This window comes from Felis catus, chromosome X (genome assembly GCF_018350175.1).
Source record: "Felis catus isolate Fca126 chromosome X, F.catus_Fca126_mat1.0, whole genome shotgun sequence".
In the NCBI taxonomy this organism is placed as follows: domain Eukaryota; kingdom Metazoa; phylum Chordata; class Mammalia; order Carnivora; family Felidae; genus Felis; species Felis catus.
In genome coordinates, this window is record NC_058386.1 from 125,093,086 (window position 1) to 125,109,272 (window position 16,187).

The following is a 16,187-nucleotide window of genomic DNA, read 5'->3' on the forward strand; positions in this document are numbered from 1 at the left end:
GGATCTCTGCCAAGGAAGGCAGTGGGGGCAGGAGGCGGAACCCAGTCGGCGCTGGAGGGGAGGGGTGGGAAGAGCTCCTGACTGCGGAGGGCGGCTCCAGTTGCAGAGGGGCAGGTGCTGGTGGGAGAGGGCGGGACCCGGTGTCTAGGTTGCCCAGGCAGAGCAGGGGTGCCCTGGGTCCAGCCCTAAGAAAGAGAGGATGGGAGGGCTCCTGGCTGTGGGGATCAGGAAGGGAGGGCTCCCGGCTGCTGCGGGGTTGCAGACGATGGTGGGAGGGGCTCCGGCTGCAGTGGCCCCAGCAGGCGGGGCCTTGTCGTGTCGGACAAGGCGAAAGGGGACCTTCTCCTTGCAGAGGTGAAGGGCTGCATGGTGGGGGTTCTGAGTCGTGGCCTGGAAGACGTGAACTGGCCAGGGAGGAGATCCAGGTCGGTGTGGGGGGCGGTGCGGTGGGCTGTCTGGCACCAGTGTCCCTCTCTCCCCTTTGCACCCACAGGCCTCCCCTGCAGAGCCTGCGACAGTCTGCGCGCCCCTGTGCGATCGCGCCCCTCCCCCGCAGGTATCCGCGATGGCACTGGCTATGCTTCGTGGCTGGTGCAGGTGGATGGGCGTGGATGCTCAGCGCTCGCTGCTCATCCTGGGCATTCCCCACGACTGTGAGGACCAGGAATTCCAGGAGGCCGCGCAGGCTGCCCTCCAGCCCCTGGGCAGATACCGAGTGCTGGGCAAGGTGTTCAGAAAGGAGTTCAGATCCAGGGTCGCCTTGGTGGAGATGGCTCAGTATTTAAACCGAAGTGTGATCCCCCGACAAATACCAGGCATGGGAGGACCCTGGACTGTGGTCTTCCTGCCCCAGGCCCCAGAATCAGAGTCACAGGATACACCCAATTTCCTTGCACAGACCCAGAGGCAAGCAGGGGTTGCCCTGGCAGGCGAGGCAGGAGCTGGGGATGGGGCAAGAGCTGGAGGCAAGGCAGCTTCTGGAGGCAAGGAAGGAGCTGGAGGCGGGGCAGCGGCTGGAGGCGGGGCAGGAGCTGGAGGCGGGGCAGCTTCTGGAGGCAAGGAAGGGGCTGGAGGCGGGGCAGCAGCTGGAGGCGGGGCAGGAGCTGGAGGCGAGGAAGGAGATGGAGGCGGGCAGCGGTAGGAGGCGGGGCAGCAGTTGGAGGCGGGGCAGGAGCTAGAGGCCAGGAAGGAGCTGGAGGCGGGGCAGCAGCTGGAGGCGAGGAAGGAGCTGGAGGTGAGGAACGAGATGGAGGCGGGCAGCGGCAGGAGGCGGGGCAGCAGTTGGAGGCGGGGCAGGAGCTAGAGACCAGGAAGGAGCTGGAGGCGGGGCAGCAGCTGGAGGCGAGGAAGGAGCTGGAGGTGAGGAAGGAGGTGAGGCAGGAGCTGGAGGTGAGGAAGGAACTGGAGGCGAGGCAGCGGCTGGAGGCGGGGCAGGAGCTAGAGGCGAGGCAGGAGCTGGAGGCGGGGCAGCGGCTGGAGGCAGGGCAGCAGGTGGAGGCGCAGAAGGAGCTGGAGGTGAGGAAGGAACTGGAGGCTAGGCAGCAGCTGGAGGCGGGGCAGGAGCTGGAGGCAAGGCAGAAGATGGAGGCGGGGCAGCGGCTGGAGGCAAGGAAGGAGCTGGAGGCGGGGCAGCAGCTGGAGGTGAGGAAGGAACTGGAGGCGAGGCAGTGGCTGGAGGCGAGGAAGGAGCAGGAGGCAGGGCAGCCACTTGGGCCAGGCAGGGCCTGAAGAGGAAGCAGGAGAGTCAGATGAGGAGGGAGCCGCTGGGGACGCAGGAATTGCAGGTTTGTTAGGATCTGTGAGTGTGGCAGGAGCTGCAGGTGAGGCGGGACCTGCAGGTGAGGAAGGAGCTGTGGGTGTGGCAGGAGCCATAGGTGCGGGAAGATCCTGGACCCAGCCTTGGAGCCCGGTCTGGCAGCCTGTGCTGGAAAACAGGGCCTCTATGAAACTGAGAACCTTTCCTGGAATGGAAGAGCCACACCGAGAAGAAGAGTCCTTTGAGAGCTGGCTGGATCACGCCAGAGACACGCTGTACCTGTGGTGCCACATCACAGAAAGGGAGAGGAGGAGGAGGCTGATGGAGAGCTTGGGTGGCCCCGCACTGGATCTCGTGTGCGGCCTCCTGGCAGAAAACCCTGACGTCCCTGCACAGGATTGCCTGGCCGCGCTGGTCCAGGTGTTTGGGAGGAAGGACACCCCCACGACCGCACGGCTGAAGTTCCTGACCTGTGGCCAGCGGCCCCAGGAGACTCTCTTTGTCTATGTGATTCACCTGGAAGGCCTGCTGCAGTCGGCCGTGGAGAAGGGGGCCATCCATCCCAACCGTGCGGACCAGTTACGCGTCCGGCAGGTGCTGATGTGGGCCCGCCCCAACGAGATGCTCGAGAACAAGCTGAGGAGGATGCGGCTGGACAGGAGACCACCTGGCTTCCTGGGGATGCTGCGGCTCATTCAGGAGACCGAGGCATGGGAGGCCACCGCAGCTAGGAGTGAGCACTTGCAAGTGGAAGAAGGGGCCCGTGTGGGCACCGGAGGCCTGGCCGCTGTCTGGGCCAGTGGAGAGGTTGCCGAAGCCTCCCCAGCCAGGGAAGATGCTTCCCAGGCTGCCCTGGCCAACCTAGGGGCCAGTGAGGCCGTTCCTGGCAGTGCCGAAGCTGATACGGCTGCTCCTGAAGCCCATGATGTCGCCAGGGCAGCCCTCGTCCCTGAGGAGGCCCCCAAGATCTTCCCTGCCATGCAGAAAGATGAAAATGCTCCCGCCTCTGCGGGCCTAGATCAGGCAAGGCCCTCAGAGGCCCCTGGGGGCCCCACCCCTGCCCAGATGGGCAGCGCTTCCAGGGAGGGCCCGGGAGGTCCTGGCTGTGAGCCGGAGGGCCTCGCCCAGGCAGGAGACCAGGAGGCTGGGGAGCCCCTGGAGGAGGGGCCCAAGCCCATCCCAGAGGAGTCGGAAAACGAGGACGGGGCTGGGGAGGTGAGGCCCCCCAAGTCCTCCTCGGGCAAATAGGCTCAGAAGGCCCAGGGGCCCCCTCTCCTCTCAGGCAGCAGCGCTCTGGAGGCAGGGGGAGGCCACGCCAGGGCAGCAGCCTCTCCCCACATGGAGGCAACAACCCACCCAGCCCAAATTCCCAGGACCCCATCTTCCCAAGGCACCCTGGCCACCACCATCAGCCCTTCCAACGGACCAGGATGACCATACTTGATGCAGAGTGGGGCAGGGAGAGGTGCCCCCTCCCATGGCAGCTCCACCCCAGCCCCAGCCCCAGCCCCAGCGCGAAACCCTGCCAGTCCAGGCAGCCAGCCTGGGAAGCACCCCTGAGTGGCTGGCCCTAGCCTAGGTGAGGGGCACCTGAAAATGTGTGCCACCCACACTGGCCTGGGAGATGTTAGGGGCCGTCTCAAGGGTGCCGGCCCCTCGGGCCGCCCAAGAGGGGGACCCTCATTCACTGACCCGTGGAGCTCGTCACTCCACGCTCTGAGAAGCCCACTTGTGCCTCTGTAGGCCCCTTAGTGACCCCCCCCCCGTGTCAAGTGGCACCCCCAGCTCCCCCTACACGCACCCTAGTTACCATTCCCGTGCAGAGCCCTGAGGTGTGCAGGAGCCCGCGGCGGGTGTCCTGGCCTGACGCAGCAGCCACCTCTCAGCCCCGGGTGTGTGGCACGAGCTTCAGTGCGAGCCCAGGCTCTGCTCGCTGTCGTGCGGTGTCGTGAGCTCAGCCCATGCTTCCTCGGTGTAGGTTTAGGCCAACTGCTGCTTGTTCTTGTGGAGATGTGTGTGTGTTCTTATCTGAGCAGCCGCCCCCACCCCGCCCCGGAGACCTGTCGAAGCCCAGTCCCAGGAGATGGCGGGAAGGACAGAAGAAGGCATGGCTGGTGCTGACCCCGCGACCTCAGGAAGGAGGCACTGGACCAAGGACAGAGGTGGCCTGCGGGAGTCTCCGTGGAAACCGTGCTGTGATGTGCCACTCTCTTGTTACTTGTGACTGAGTTTCTTTGGCTTGTCCGAGTGCCCCATGCTGCGTTTTGCAGCGTCCTGTGGCTGTTCTGTGCAGGCCATAGGGCAGGTCCAGGCCCCAGCATGTCGGCCAGAGGGGAGAGTGCCCTGGAGTGAGGGGCCATGGCCAGCGTCCGTCATCCTGGCCAGAGGCCGATCGTGGGGCCCTCAGGAAGGGAGGCTATGGCGGGGGGGGGCACGGTGTTGGGGGGAACAGGGGCACCTCATTTGGGACCCCAAGAAGGGGGGGGGGCTGTGACCTGTGGGCTGTAGTGGCTGTTCGGCGTTCCTGTCTGTGTTGTCCCTGCTTCTCTTCAATGGTTTCAGCAAATGTTTCTGTTCAATAAAGTTCATTGAATGTTTCAGCTGAGTGCTGCCTCTGCTGTGGGCAGTCGAGGAAAGGGTCACCTGGGGTTGGGAGAGGGAGCCAGAGAAAATATTCTTGTTCGGCACCCATGGGAGGCTTCTCCAGTGACAGGGTAGGGTAGGCACTTTGACAGGAAAAATAGGATGTTTTTGAGGGCCGTTCTATTTTACAGGTGAATTACAAAGTTTTGCGGTCCCATTGGTCTTCATCTTGGGATGATCCTGTCACCTTTGAAATTGAGCGGAAGTAGTCATGCTTTTTCTTCCCTTGACTATGCTAAGGGAGTCACTGGCATCCAGTTCCTGGGATTGAATATTGCTTAAGGTGTGTGATGCATGGAGTGGGGCCATGCGACCAAGAGCTGTCGTGCTTCCAAAGCCTATAGCATCCTTGGTGAGAGTGCCAGCGTTCAAAAGTGATAGGATTTTTGGAAAAAAAAAAAAAAAAGAAACCCAAATGTATTTTAATTTGAGGTATTGTAAATGTGAAAATCTCAGCATGCAACAACATTGACAATACTTACTGAGCAACCGATTAGACACTTGTGGGGTTTCTGGAAAATGGGTACATTTTCCTACCCCCTCCACCTGCAAAAAGACTTGCTCTCAAGGCAAAGAGAAAGTTGGGGCCGCTGGGATGCACAATGAAGGAGGACCCACACTAGCTGCGGGCGGGGAAGGCTTGCTGTCTGCAGGGGTCATGTTCAAGGATGGGGGAGGGCGGGTAGTTGGGTTTCACACTAAGGGCAGTGGGAAGCCGTCAGACCATTTGGGTGAGCCCGGTGTCCCAGGAATTTGCCACTGGATGTGCCAGCTGTGAAAGGAGCAGAAAATGCCAGGTTGGCACTCTTCCAGCCTCCCTTACAGCTAGGGCCTGGGCCCATGAGCAGGACCCATCAATCAGATGAATCTGGGGCCAGAGACGGGAACGAGTCGGGGCCCCCCAGATTGGTCTCAGGCGGGCTGGTGGCAGTAGGGGCAGTGAGACCTGTCTCCCGAGGAGCAGCCACAGCCGTAGGTCTCACAGCGGCATCCACGTCCGGCATCAGGGCCGCAAGTCACAGTGTCTGTGCCCACTGCCACAGGAGTGCCTTCAGCGCGGCCCAGCAGTGCGATTCAGACCTTTGTTCCTCTCTGCAAAGCCCCCAAGCCTGGCTTTCCAGCCCTCCGCAAACAGCCGCGAGACACCTGCTATTCAGCTCATTTGTGCTGCCATCAGCTGCAGTGAGATGCGATTGCTAAAGACTCCGCGTGGTACGGGAGCCCCCGATGACACCTGCTAGAAGAGCATCCAGTGTCCGCACAGGAGTAGGTGTTTGTATTGCAGTTCCTGCTGGGCAGCTGGCAGTTGGGGCCATGTCTCGTGCCTCCAGGGCAGGTTGGGGGTAAGCAGGGTGGGGGAGCGCAAGGTGTTGGCCCCTGCCCTGGGGTATGGGACAGCGTGGGTGGGCCTTGGCCTCTTGTGCCTTGGGGCTGAGTGCTACAGCTGACGTCCGAGGGGGAGCCAGTCTGGTGGAGAGCGGGGAGCCCCCGGTTTGGGGTGAGGGCACACGTCCCTGCCTGAGAACCCCTCCCAGGCCCAGGTGAAGTTTGTGTGTGAATTAGAGGAAGACTCCATTGGCTGACAGCAGCCAGCTGAGGGGGCCGAGCAGCCTGGTTGCTCGGGGGAAGTCCTGACCCCAGTTCCCCGGAGCTTCCGGTGCTTCACTCGTGTCCCAGATGGGGTGGTCAGGGACATCCTCACAGGCCTCGATAACATCTTCCACGTTTCCTTCTCAGTTTCCTTCCTGTGCCCTCTGTCTGGCCCACAGTGCAAGTCCGTGTCGGTCTAGCCCCTTCCTGTCCCTGCCTGTACTCTGGGGCGGCTGGTAGAGTCCTGAGGAGTGCGGGGTGGGGGGGGTCCTCTGCCCCACCCGTCACACCCTTTCCAGGTGTGTGTGTGGGGGGCAGATCCATGGCTGACAGTTGGCTAAGGGGTGGCAGCTTGGAGAAAGGACTGCCCTCCCTGAAGCCTAGTGCAGACGCTGCTGACACCCCCACCTGGCCCCCTTGCCTATTCCAGTCCCAGCCCAGCTCCTGTCTGTACAGGGGGTGACCGTGTTCAGCAAAGGACCAGTAAGACCCCGCTATGGAGTGCCCTGAGCAATGAAACAGAGGGAAGCCTGCTGGCTGCTTGAGTGGGGGGTGGGGGGACGCGGCTTTGTGCCCCTGGAGGGCACTCAGGAGCTGGCCTTGAGCAGCTCCCCAACAGCGGCTTGGCGTGGGGGGCCGAGTCTTGCTCTGCGCACACGTTCTGGTGGCCACACGACTTCAGGGGACAAGTCCACCAGGGCGGGGCTCCAGAGACCGTCCTGGCAGCCAGGTGCCCAGGGAGCCAACAACTTCCGGGTATGCGGGGATCTGGGCTGAGGGTGGCTTGAGGGAGACCTCGGTGAGCCTGTGCCCAGTGGCCACGTCGCGGGCCCCAGAGCCGTCTTTTCGAAGGTTTAGGGCTGAGACGCAGCGCACGCCTGTTCCCGTGGTGGCCAGCTTCCCTCATCGTCGTGCTAAGTTGCCGCTCTTGCCGTCTGGTGCGTTCCAGATGTGCTGGGATCCAGGTGGCCTCGGGCAGCTTGCCAAGAGGGCTGCACCAGGAGCTCAGGCTTCCGCTGGCTCCAGCGGTGCGGCGGGGGCAGGGGCGGCGCTGCCTAGCTGTGCTCTCCATGGGACTGGCCCTGGGCAGGTGCCCCTCAGGGATCCTCTCTCCCAGCCCCGCCCACCAGCACCCGAGGAGACAGGCGCCCACAGCACTGTGGGAGGCTCAGGGAGCCAAGGCACACGTCCCTCGGAAACAAAATGGGTGACCCCTCACCACACAGGGGCGTGTTGTGGAGGGGCAGAGGAGGCAGGGAGGCACCCCCAGACAGAGGACAGCATTTATGAGGTTTACCGTGTCCACTGGGCTAAGCTGCAACTAGTTCTCCCAGAATTCCCTGCCCCGTATGGTCCGGTCCGGGTTAGGGTTGACCCCAGGAGCAATCTGCACAAGAATTGGAAGGGAGAGATGAATGAAGCAAGGGTATTTACAAACATACTCCTGAGGCCAGTATAGCAGTGAGGCCAGGTGTTATGGCCCTGCTGCTGCCACCGAATTGCCTCCTTCCACTTCTCCAAGTGCTGGGCCAGGGGTGAAGTGGTGGGACACAGATGTGGCTTCCAGTTTGTTCTTGACCCCTGCGGTGCTCACCCTCTCTGCTTCCCTCACGCCAGCTCTGCTGAGATCAGGCCCCAAAGGAGCGGCTCCCCTGACCGAGAGGGGTGTAATCCCTGTGCCACATCATCTGTATCCCTTAGGGAGTGCGTTCTGATCTCGCAGGAGCCTCAACCGGCAGGCACACCGAGGCCCGGCCTTGAACCAGGCCCTCATCCACCCGGCTCACGGAGAACTCCCTGCCTGGGGGCTGCCCTGCCCTGGCTGCCCCCAGCCCATGGCTGCTGGCTCCTGGTTGCCCCTTGCTCCACTGTGTCCTCCCGGGGCATGCTTTCATGCCTCATTGTCCTTCTTACTTTTGCCTGCCAGGGGTTGCTTCTCTGTTAACTTATTCCGAAGTGAATGAGAAGGTCCACAATCGAATGCCCTGCTGGGTCCTGGTTTAAGAAGAGCTCAGACTCAGGAATTGCCCAAGAAGCCTTATCTTGCCCGTCAAAAGGGCCAGAGCCAGTACAGAGCCCCCTGGTGACCAGCCAGGGGTGCTCTGCGCTCATGCCTAAGTTTCAGCTGCCTGCAAAAGATACCCACTTGAGAAAGGAAATTCCTTCAAGGCCTTGGGCTCTTTGCCTCTCTAGTCGTACAGAAGAATGATGGGCTGGCTTCGCTTCAGAGACAGCTTCAAAGAGAAAAATGGCATTGGGAACCGCAGCAACTCCAAACCACAAATTAGGACGCTCTCCAGGCAAACACTGCTATGTCTGGACGGGGTAGGGAGCCAGCTGGGTCAGCGATGCCTCCTCAGGAAGGGAGCAAGAATCAGACTGCTCGCGAGTCAGGGGTCACAGTCTGCAAAGTCATAGAAAAATAGAAAACGAATCTCTGGTTCGAGTGATGAAACTGAGGGACAGGCCGCAGGAGTGTGGAGCGTCACTGCGGAGACCCAGTCAGGTAATGTGGAAGCTAGAGACGGTGTGGACGTGTTGGCAAAATCAAGCGTGTTCACAACCCATCGTGGGTCCTATACACGAACTGGCAACAGCAACAGTTACACACATAGTAAGAGGAGGAAAGGAACAGAAGCAAACAGCAGATGAAAGGCACATCACAAGGGGAAATTGCACAAAACATACAGGAGGACTCGAGACAAAACAAAACACAAAAAACCTCCACAGGTGCAAAGCAATTCCAGAAAAGATGATTTCTCAAAAGAAAAGAGAATTTATTTTTTCAATTTACTTATTTTGAGAGAGAGAGAGAGAGAGAGAGAGAGAGAGGAAGAGAGAGAGCGGGAGAGAGAGAATCCCAAGTAGGCTCCGTGCTGTCAGCACAGAGCTCCCTGATGTGGGGCTAGATCCCAAGACCCTGGGATCATGACCTGAGCCGAAATCAAGAGAGGAACGCTTAGCCAGCTGAGCCACTCAGCCGCCCCAGAAAAGAGAATTTAAAGAAATGATGAGAAAATAGAAGGAAATGAGAGGAAGGTAGCAGTACTCAGAAAAGAATTGGAAGAGGGAAATACAAATATTACTGAGATAAAAGCCACACTAAGAGCAATTCACACTTGGAGTAAATACAACCAAGGAGACCACATACACAATGGGCACCTGGAGACATATTTGTCTTGTACAAAATGAGAGCAGAGGCTTGGAGAGAAGCTAGGCAAGGAAATATACGTGTGTGTGTGTGTGTGTGTGTGTGTGTGTGTGTGTATACATATACACACAGGCAAAAAATTGGTGTTTCTATAAAAGAGAACAATAAAGAGACATGATGCAAATCTTAGAATTCTTGACAATATAAAAGTCATCATGTAGCACAAACCGGAGGTAGAAAACTGAGGGGTGGGAGGAAGAGCCTGGGATGATTTCTTTACCTGTTAGAGCAGAGTCACTGGATACTGTGCTGGAACATGAAATCAAGCATAATGTTTCCAGTATTTCAAAAAGCTTAGTGTTTTCCATAGTTTCATTCCGTAACTTTTGTGAGATCTTTTAGGAGCTAAGACTTCTGGTAAAGAAACATTTATTACAATTTCAGCAATTCTTTTCAGCTTGTTTTTTCCTTTGTTCGCAAACGCTTGTGTATTTGTGTGTAACATATTTATTTATTTATTTATTTATTTATTTATTATTTATTTATTTATAAATGTATTTGTATTTAATTTAAAATTTTTTTTTTAATGTTTATTTATCCTTGAGAGGGAGAAAGAGAGACAGAGTGTGGAGGGGCAGAGAGAGGGACACATACACACACACACAGAATCTGAAGCAGGCTCCAGGCTCTGAGCTGTCAGCACAGAACCTGATTTGGGGCTTGAACTCATAAACCATGAGATCATGACCTGAGCCAAATTCGGACGCTTCACCAAGTCGGCCACCCAGGTACCCCTATGTATTTATATTTTACAGAGAGGAGAGAGAGAGAGAGAGAGAGAGAGCACTTGAGCGGGAGAGAGGGAGAGGGGGAGGGAGAGGGAGACGGAGAGGGAGAGAGGAAGAGAGGGGGGAGAGGGAGAGGGAGAGAAAGACAGAGAATCTTAAGCAGGCTCCAGGCTAAGTGTGGAGCCTGACACGGAGCTCCATCCCATGACCCTGGGATCGTGACCTGAGCCGAAATCAAGAGTCGGACGCTCAACCGACTGAGCCATCCAGGTGCCCCTTGTGTGTAATACTTCATATTAAACAGTGCATGTGTCATGACTCCATTTTTACCGAGATATAATACACTTACCCTTTGAGTGTACAATTCAGTGTATTTAGTGCTGTATATTCACAAAGCTGTATGGACATTATCTCCCTTGACTTCCAGGACACTTCCATTGTTCTAAGAGGAGACTCTGTGACCATTATCCGGCACTCCCCATTCCCTGCTGTCCCAGCCCCTGGAACTTACTGATCTATTTCTGTCACTGTGGATTTGCCTGTTCTGGACATTTCCTATCAATGGCATCATACACCATGTGGCTTTTGAGCCTGGCTTCTCTCACAGAATATACTGGGTGATCCTATTTTGGGGAAATAGTTTTGTCTCCCCTACCTCTTCATGCATCTGTGCATCTTTCTATCATTGCACATCTGGGGCAGTGTTAATGATGGGAATTTCTGGGTGCCAGGATTTGGGCTGGATTCGATCTCCTCTCTGGACTTTTCTGGAACGCTTGACTTGTTCCGCCATGAACGTAACCTCTTGTTTCCTCTCCTTGCTAGTTGCCTCATGGTGATCTCTGTCTCTTGCTTATTTCTCTGGGAAGTATTTCCCGTATCCCTTCTATATGCACTTGTCACCTTAATGAGGACAGGGCCTGGGACACAGTAAGAAGCAGGGAGAATGGAAAGGGGTAGGTGGCTGGACTGGGAGTCCGCCAAGGTGCTGAAATAACAGCACTTCCTGATAGATTGGTGAGGGACGTGAGCTTGTGGTTGGGGGAGAGAGAGGCGTGGATGTGCTCCTAACCTGGGCTTTTCTCAAGTTGTGAGAAGGAAGGGCCCTGGGCTAGGGGCACCAGGAAGCCATTGGGCCAGAAGTCAAACAATGCCTTACTCAGCGTGCCCTGCTGGAAATGGCCTCTGCCACCACACCGGCATGTATGGCCACAGGCTCATCGGGTCTGTCTTTGTAGGCTCTTTTCTAGATCAAGGTGGCTTTTGTGGCTGGCCTGGGAAACCAGCCCTGAAGGAGCACATGATTTCTGTGAGGAAAGAAAGAGATTGGAGTCTCAACAAGCTACTCTTGTGTCAATCTGCACTTGGGGTGTGTGTGTGTGTGTGTGTGTGTGTGTGTGTGTGTGTGTTAGAGAGACAGAGAAAGACAGACAGACAGAGAGAGAGAGAGAGAGAGAGAGAGAAGAGGGAGAGAGAAGAGGGAGAGAGGAGAGTGTGTGGGAGCTTCCCATAGATGGATCCAGGCACTCTCTATGGCAAACCAGCACTTTCCAGAGCCCGGTGGGGCCCTCCCACAATGTCACGCCTCATCAGCTCTGGAACTGCATTGGGTGACAGAACACGCAGGAGGCCAGAGTTGTTATTGCTCCATTCCCCAGCAGCCTCCCAGTAAGAGACGGGAGAGGGCTCTGCAAGCCCCCTCTGCTTCCAAACAACAGCTGCACAAGCTTGGCTTGGCTTGAAACTTCCCAATGTGTGCAGAGGGAAGCTAGCGCTCTTCCCTTTTCTGTCTGTCTGTCTGTCTCTCTCTCTGCGACACACACACACACACACACACACACATACACACAAACACAAAGCCTAGAGACCCTGGAGGAAAGCTGAGACCCCACTGGGTACAAAGTAACCTTGTGTGGCTTTTAGTCAAAGCCAAGAATGATCTAGCCCTTCCTGTTCTGTTTCCTAGACAACGCGTTTTGTGTAATCATGGTCAAGGCAACGTACATTTCTGCTCAGAATCAAGGTCGCAGTACAACACTAATTCACCACGGCAACAGCAGACTGCTCCTGTGACATGGGTGATGGGATTTGCAAGGGAAAAACCACATGCAGAGAGCTGCTTCCCAGCCAAGTGATCTCGCCTTTAGGTACAGTGAGTCTGCACCACGCAATAGGCTTTACTCCGGTGGAATCTGGAATCCACAGCCTTAAAAGGCACAGAATCCTTTATAAGTTCAACGGAAGTAATTGGCCTGAGAGAGCCAGCCAGGCAGACGGTGCCACTGGTAACCGACATGTCACAACAGGAGCCATCCTACCTGACCTGGCTTTAGGCGTTTAGTTCCATCTGAAGATTCATACAAGTCACCTTGGCCTTTGTAAACAAGCCTGCGCTGCTCCCGGTCAAGTTAAGCATTTGATCAACTCTTAACAGCAGTTCACTGTGGGACTAAAGGCACCCGCCCTTTGTGGGTCTCAGACGAATGAGTTCTGACAGACAGTGGTTCTAGAGCAAAACGTTGTAGCTTAAGATTTGATCTCGCTCCTAATTTCTGGGCCCAAGGCCAATTGTCAGTCACCACCTAGCTCGCACTTCTCTTCTCTGGCCGTGTGTTCTTTGTTTTGGTAAGTGTGGGTCTGGGGCCACTATGCAGTCTGTGGGCCACCTGCTTGGATGAGGGAGACAAGGACGAGCCGGGGAGTCCCACAGGCCTGTGGAGTCACAAATATCACCTAGAATGGTCTCCTGTGGATATGCCTCAAACCCACCCCCACCCCAATGAGGAGATCTCCCTCCCCTCCCCTAGGAGTAAAGGCTGAAAAGAGAACATGGGCAGGAAGGAGGGCCACCTGGGCATGAGGCTGGCCACGCTAGGTGAGGACTTGGGGACTATGGTTGATGTGCATGTGTGTGTTGCATGTTGGGGAATCTGGTGGAGGAAGTGAGTGGCTTTATGTACTCTCGATGTCGCTGATATTAGAACTAAGGACAGCAATTCTCCGTCACTTCTCCTGTCTGTCCCAAGGCACTCCAGACTTTTGAACTATAATGGGGTCCTATGGCAGTGGCATTTCCTTTCTTTCTTTCTTTCTTTCTTTCTTTCTTTCTTTCTTTCTTCTTTCTCTCTCTCTCTCTCTTTCTCTTTCTTTCTTTCTTTCTTTCTTTCAATCTTTCTTTCTGTCTGTCTTTCTTTCTTTCAAAATGGTTTATTTATTTTTGAGAGAGACAGCGTGAGTGGGGAAAGGTCAGAGAGAAGAGAGCGACAGAGGATCCAAAGCGAGCTCTGTGCTGACAGCAGTGAGCCCGATGCGGGACTCAGACTCATGAACCACGAGATCATTACCTGAGCCAAAGTCGGATGCTCAACCGACTGAGCTACCCAGGCGCTCCAGCAGTGGCATTTTCTTAAAGACCCCCACCCCCACCCCCATCTATTGTGGCCAATGAAAAGGCTCAGGTAGCCATGTTGAATTAGCGAGCCCTCAAAAATACATGCGCATGACAATCCACAGATATCAGGGTGGGTGTCCCTTGGCCCTGATTCAAGTTAGGATCTGAGGGATGGAGGAAAGCCATTTCTTTGGTGCCTAAGGCATGACATGTTTCTCAAAGCTGTACTACCTGAAGATGAAGTGAAATGTAGAGGGTAGCAGGGCTCCCACGCTGCAGCGTCCAAGAAAGGGGGATTGTGAGGGCTATCTTCTCAGGGCTCCGGGGGCCCTGGGTCTTGCCTGGGGCTTTGAAGGCCAGTTTTAAGTACCCCCTCCAGGCAAGGGCAGGCTACGGGGTATCTGAGGGACCTTTGGAGGCAGAGAAGTGGTAAGAGGCGTGGCTGCCTTCTCTTTGCATCTCCAAGTGCCCCAACTGGAAAGAAGGTGGCCCAGAGGAGGTAGCTGGCACATTTTGTCAGCATAATCACGCAGCCCAGCAGGCTGGCAGCCCCACTGGCCACCGGTGCCCTTGCCTCCTCAGGCTGGGTCATTTTCCCACATTTGGGACCCCTTCTGCCACAGACACCCTCTCCAAAGTGTCTCCCGCCTTGCCTCTGTTACTGCCTGCAACATCGTGGGCCACCTGTGTCTCACTCGCTGTCCTTAACCTCCTTGGGAGCTCCTCAGAGCCCAGGTAATCTCTCTTCCACCTGGAGGCACCATTTTCAGAAGCCTTGCCTTGGTGGTTTCTATTTCAGGACCCCGAGGCTTCAAGGTTGAGAACTGGCTCGCAGTCAGTGAGCACAGTTCCAAAGGTAGCGGGTGGGAGAGTGGCCACTGGTGACAAGATCTTTGATCAGCAGCTTGGCTGATGGAAACATATGTTCTAACCTAGAAAGTCCCGTGACTCAGGCCAGGGTGGCCCAGGAAGGGCCAGAGGCAGCCTCTGTGGCCACAGGGTCGAGTGATTAAAGCCACCCTGCTGAGAAACCCTCTCAACTCCATTGCTTTGGTTACCAACTTTCCGAAAGTTACATTCCGTTCAGATCTCACGGTTCAAGGAAATCCCGAAAGCACTTTGTAGCACTTTTCCACATTTCGCTTTTACAAGCCCTCCCTTTACTGATTCTGCCTGTGGGTGGGGCTTAGAGAAGGCCTCTGAGCAGTTGACCTTGAATCTGAAGCCTGAAGGATGAATAGCAGGGGCAGGAGAGGATCCCGTAGAATTGGGATGCGCGTGCCAAAGCCTCATGGGTTGCATACGCGGGGCCGCAATGAGGCATACGTTAGGAAACTGAGGCTCACGTCGGTGAATGCTGTGCCCGAGATGGTACCATCAGGGAGTGGCTCTGCTGTGTTGGGTTTTGCGACAGAGTCCTGCTCTGCTCAGAGCCTCTGTCGCCAGCATCATTACTTCATGACCCCACTGTCTTCCTGGAGAGATGCCCCTTTTACTTTTGCGACTGTAAGCTCGGCGAAGGCAGGGAATGCATGGCCCCCTAAGGCACCCCCAGCTCCTAGCCATTTGTGTCCTCAGGCTGGCTTGCATAGTAAGTATCGTTCAAAGACACTGACATTGGTGGGGCATCCGCTTTGGCCAGCCTGGGCTGGGGATTTGGGGCATAGACGTGGTGCTCGGAGTTTGGTGGGAGAGAAGGACTCTCTCAGCGACTACAGAGGTCCATTGGGAAATCTTGCCTGCAGTTGACTGTATCAGACTCACCCCCTGACTCCCGTCGGTTGGCACTGAGATGCTGGGCACCCATCCTTTCCCCACTCCCTCTCTGCACTGGACCTGCATCACCTCCTTTGCTCTTGTCCTTCCCGGGCCTTCTGCCGTGCCGATTACCCTTGGCCTTCGTACTTCCTTCTCCTCCACCTCCTACCTCAACTGAGGGGCCACCACCTTACGCTCCATCTCTTGCCCCACGTACCATGGGGGCAAAAGAAAGGGCTGGTACCCTCTTTGCCCTACAGTGTTACTTCCTGTACCTGCATTCCTCCATCCACGTGTGAAATCTGGCCCTTCTAGGCTCACCTCATCTAGCTAAATCCATCTTGAGTGTCCCTGTTGTTTGTGTCTAGCCTCCCCTCCTACAGCTGCCTTGCTTCCCTGCTGTAAAGGGCGCAGCCCTGGGCCTACCGCCCTTCCCCCACACCCCAACCTCTTCTGCCTAGGTGCCTTCTCTGGGCCCATACCTCCTCCTTCCACCCTCCCACTCACCCTTGCTCCTCTACAGTCCCTTGAGCTTGATGTGAGCCGGTGCCAGTCCCTGCCTCCACCCACCTTTGCCCAGCCCTTTCCAGGCTCCCTTTCTTCACTGCCTGGGATTCCAGGGTTGCTTCTCTGACGACCTCCTCAGCATCTCTGCCTCCCATGTGCCTGGTCATTCATCCCAGTGATTGAGCACCAACTGTGTGCCAGGTGTTCTGCTCGCTGTTGGGATACAGCGGGGACCCGGGATCGATCAGCTCCCTGCCCTCGTGGATGTCATAATCTAGACATTGAAAAGTAAGCCCACAGTTACATGTATGGTTAGAAAGGGTGATAGCTGCTATGTAGGAAAATGCCAGGCACCTGAGATTAGAAAAGAGTCCAAATGTAGCCTAGGAGAAGAGGGAGGTGAAAAAGGGATGCTGAGGAAGTGACCTTTGTGCTACAACCTGCAGAAAGGGGAGGAGAAGCGCCCCCATCTTTTGAGTATGAGCCTGCTGGAGCCATGTGCTCAGCTGTCTCTAGCCAGGGGCCAAATCATGATTTGTATTTTGTATTTTTGTAGCCTTTTGGTACATACCTAATGGTGCCATTGCTGGATCATAGAGTAGT

General features: G+C 56.3%; 1 protein-coding gene across 1 annotated transcript; it reads left to right on the plus strand.

The window, feature by feature from the left end:
* The first annotated feature begins 4 nt into the window (after positions 1–4).
* LOC105259679 (paraneoplastic antigen Ma6F-like) lies at positions 5–4,192 on the plus strand. The gene is made up of 3 exons (XM_045050985.1): positions 5–1,001; positions 1,342–1,533; positions 1,821–4,192. Exons 1-3 carry the CDS (start codon positions 566–568, stop codon positions 3,002–3,004), a joined length of 1,812 nt encoding a protein of 603 aa, XP_044906920.1. The 5' UTR covers positions 5–565; the 3' UTR covers positions 3,005–4,192.
* The last annotated feature ends 11,995 nt before the right edge of the window (positions 4,193–16,187 follow it).

What these genes read in the sequence shown, in the direction of transcription:
- LOC105259679 (XM_045050985.1), top strand. Translation starts at nt 566, where the DNA reads ATGGCACTGGCTATGCTTCGTGGCTGGTGCAGGTGGATGGGCGTGGAT. An exon ending in AGGCAAGGAAGGAGCTGGAG is followed by an intron (nt 1,002 to 1,341) that starts GCGGGGCAGCGG and finishes CAGCAGCTGGAG; the next exon opens with GCGAGGAAGGAGCTGGAGGT. An exon ending in AGGTGAGGAAGGAACTGGAG is followed by an intron (nt 1,534 to 1,820) that starts GCTAGGCAGCAG and finishes CAGGAGCTGCAG; the next exon opens with GTGAGGCGGGACCTGCAGGT.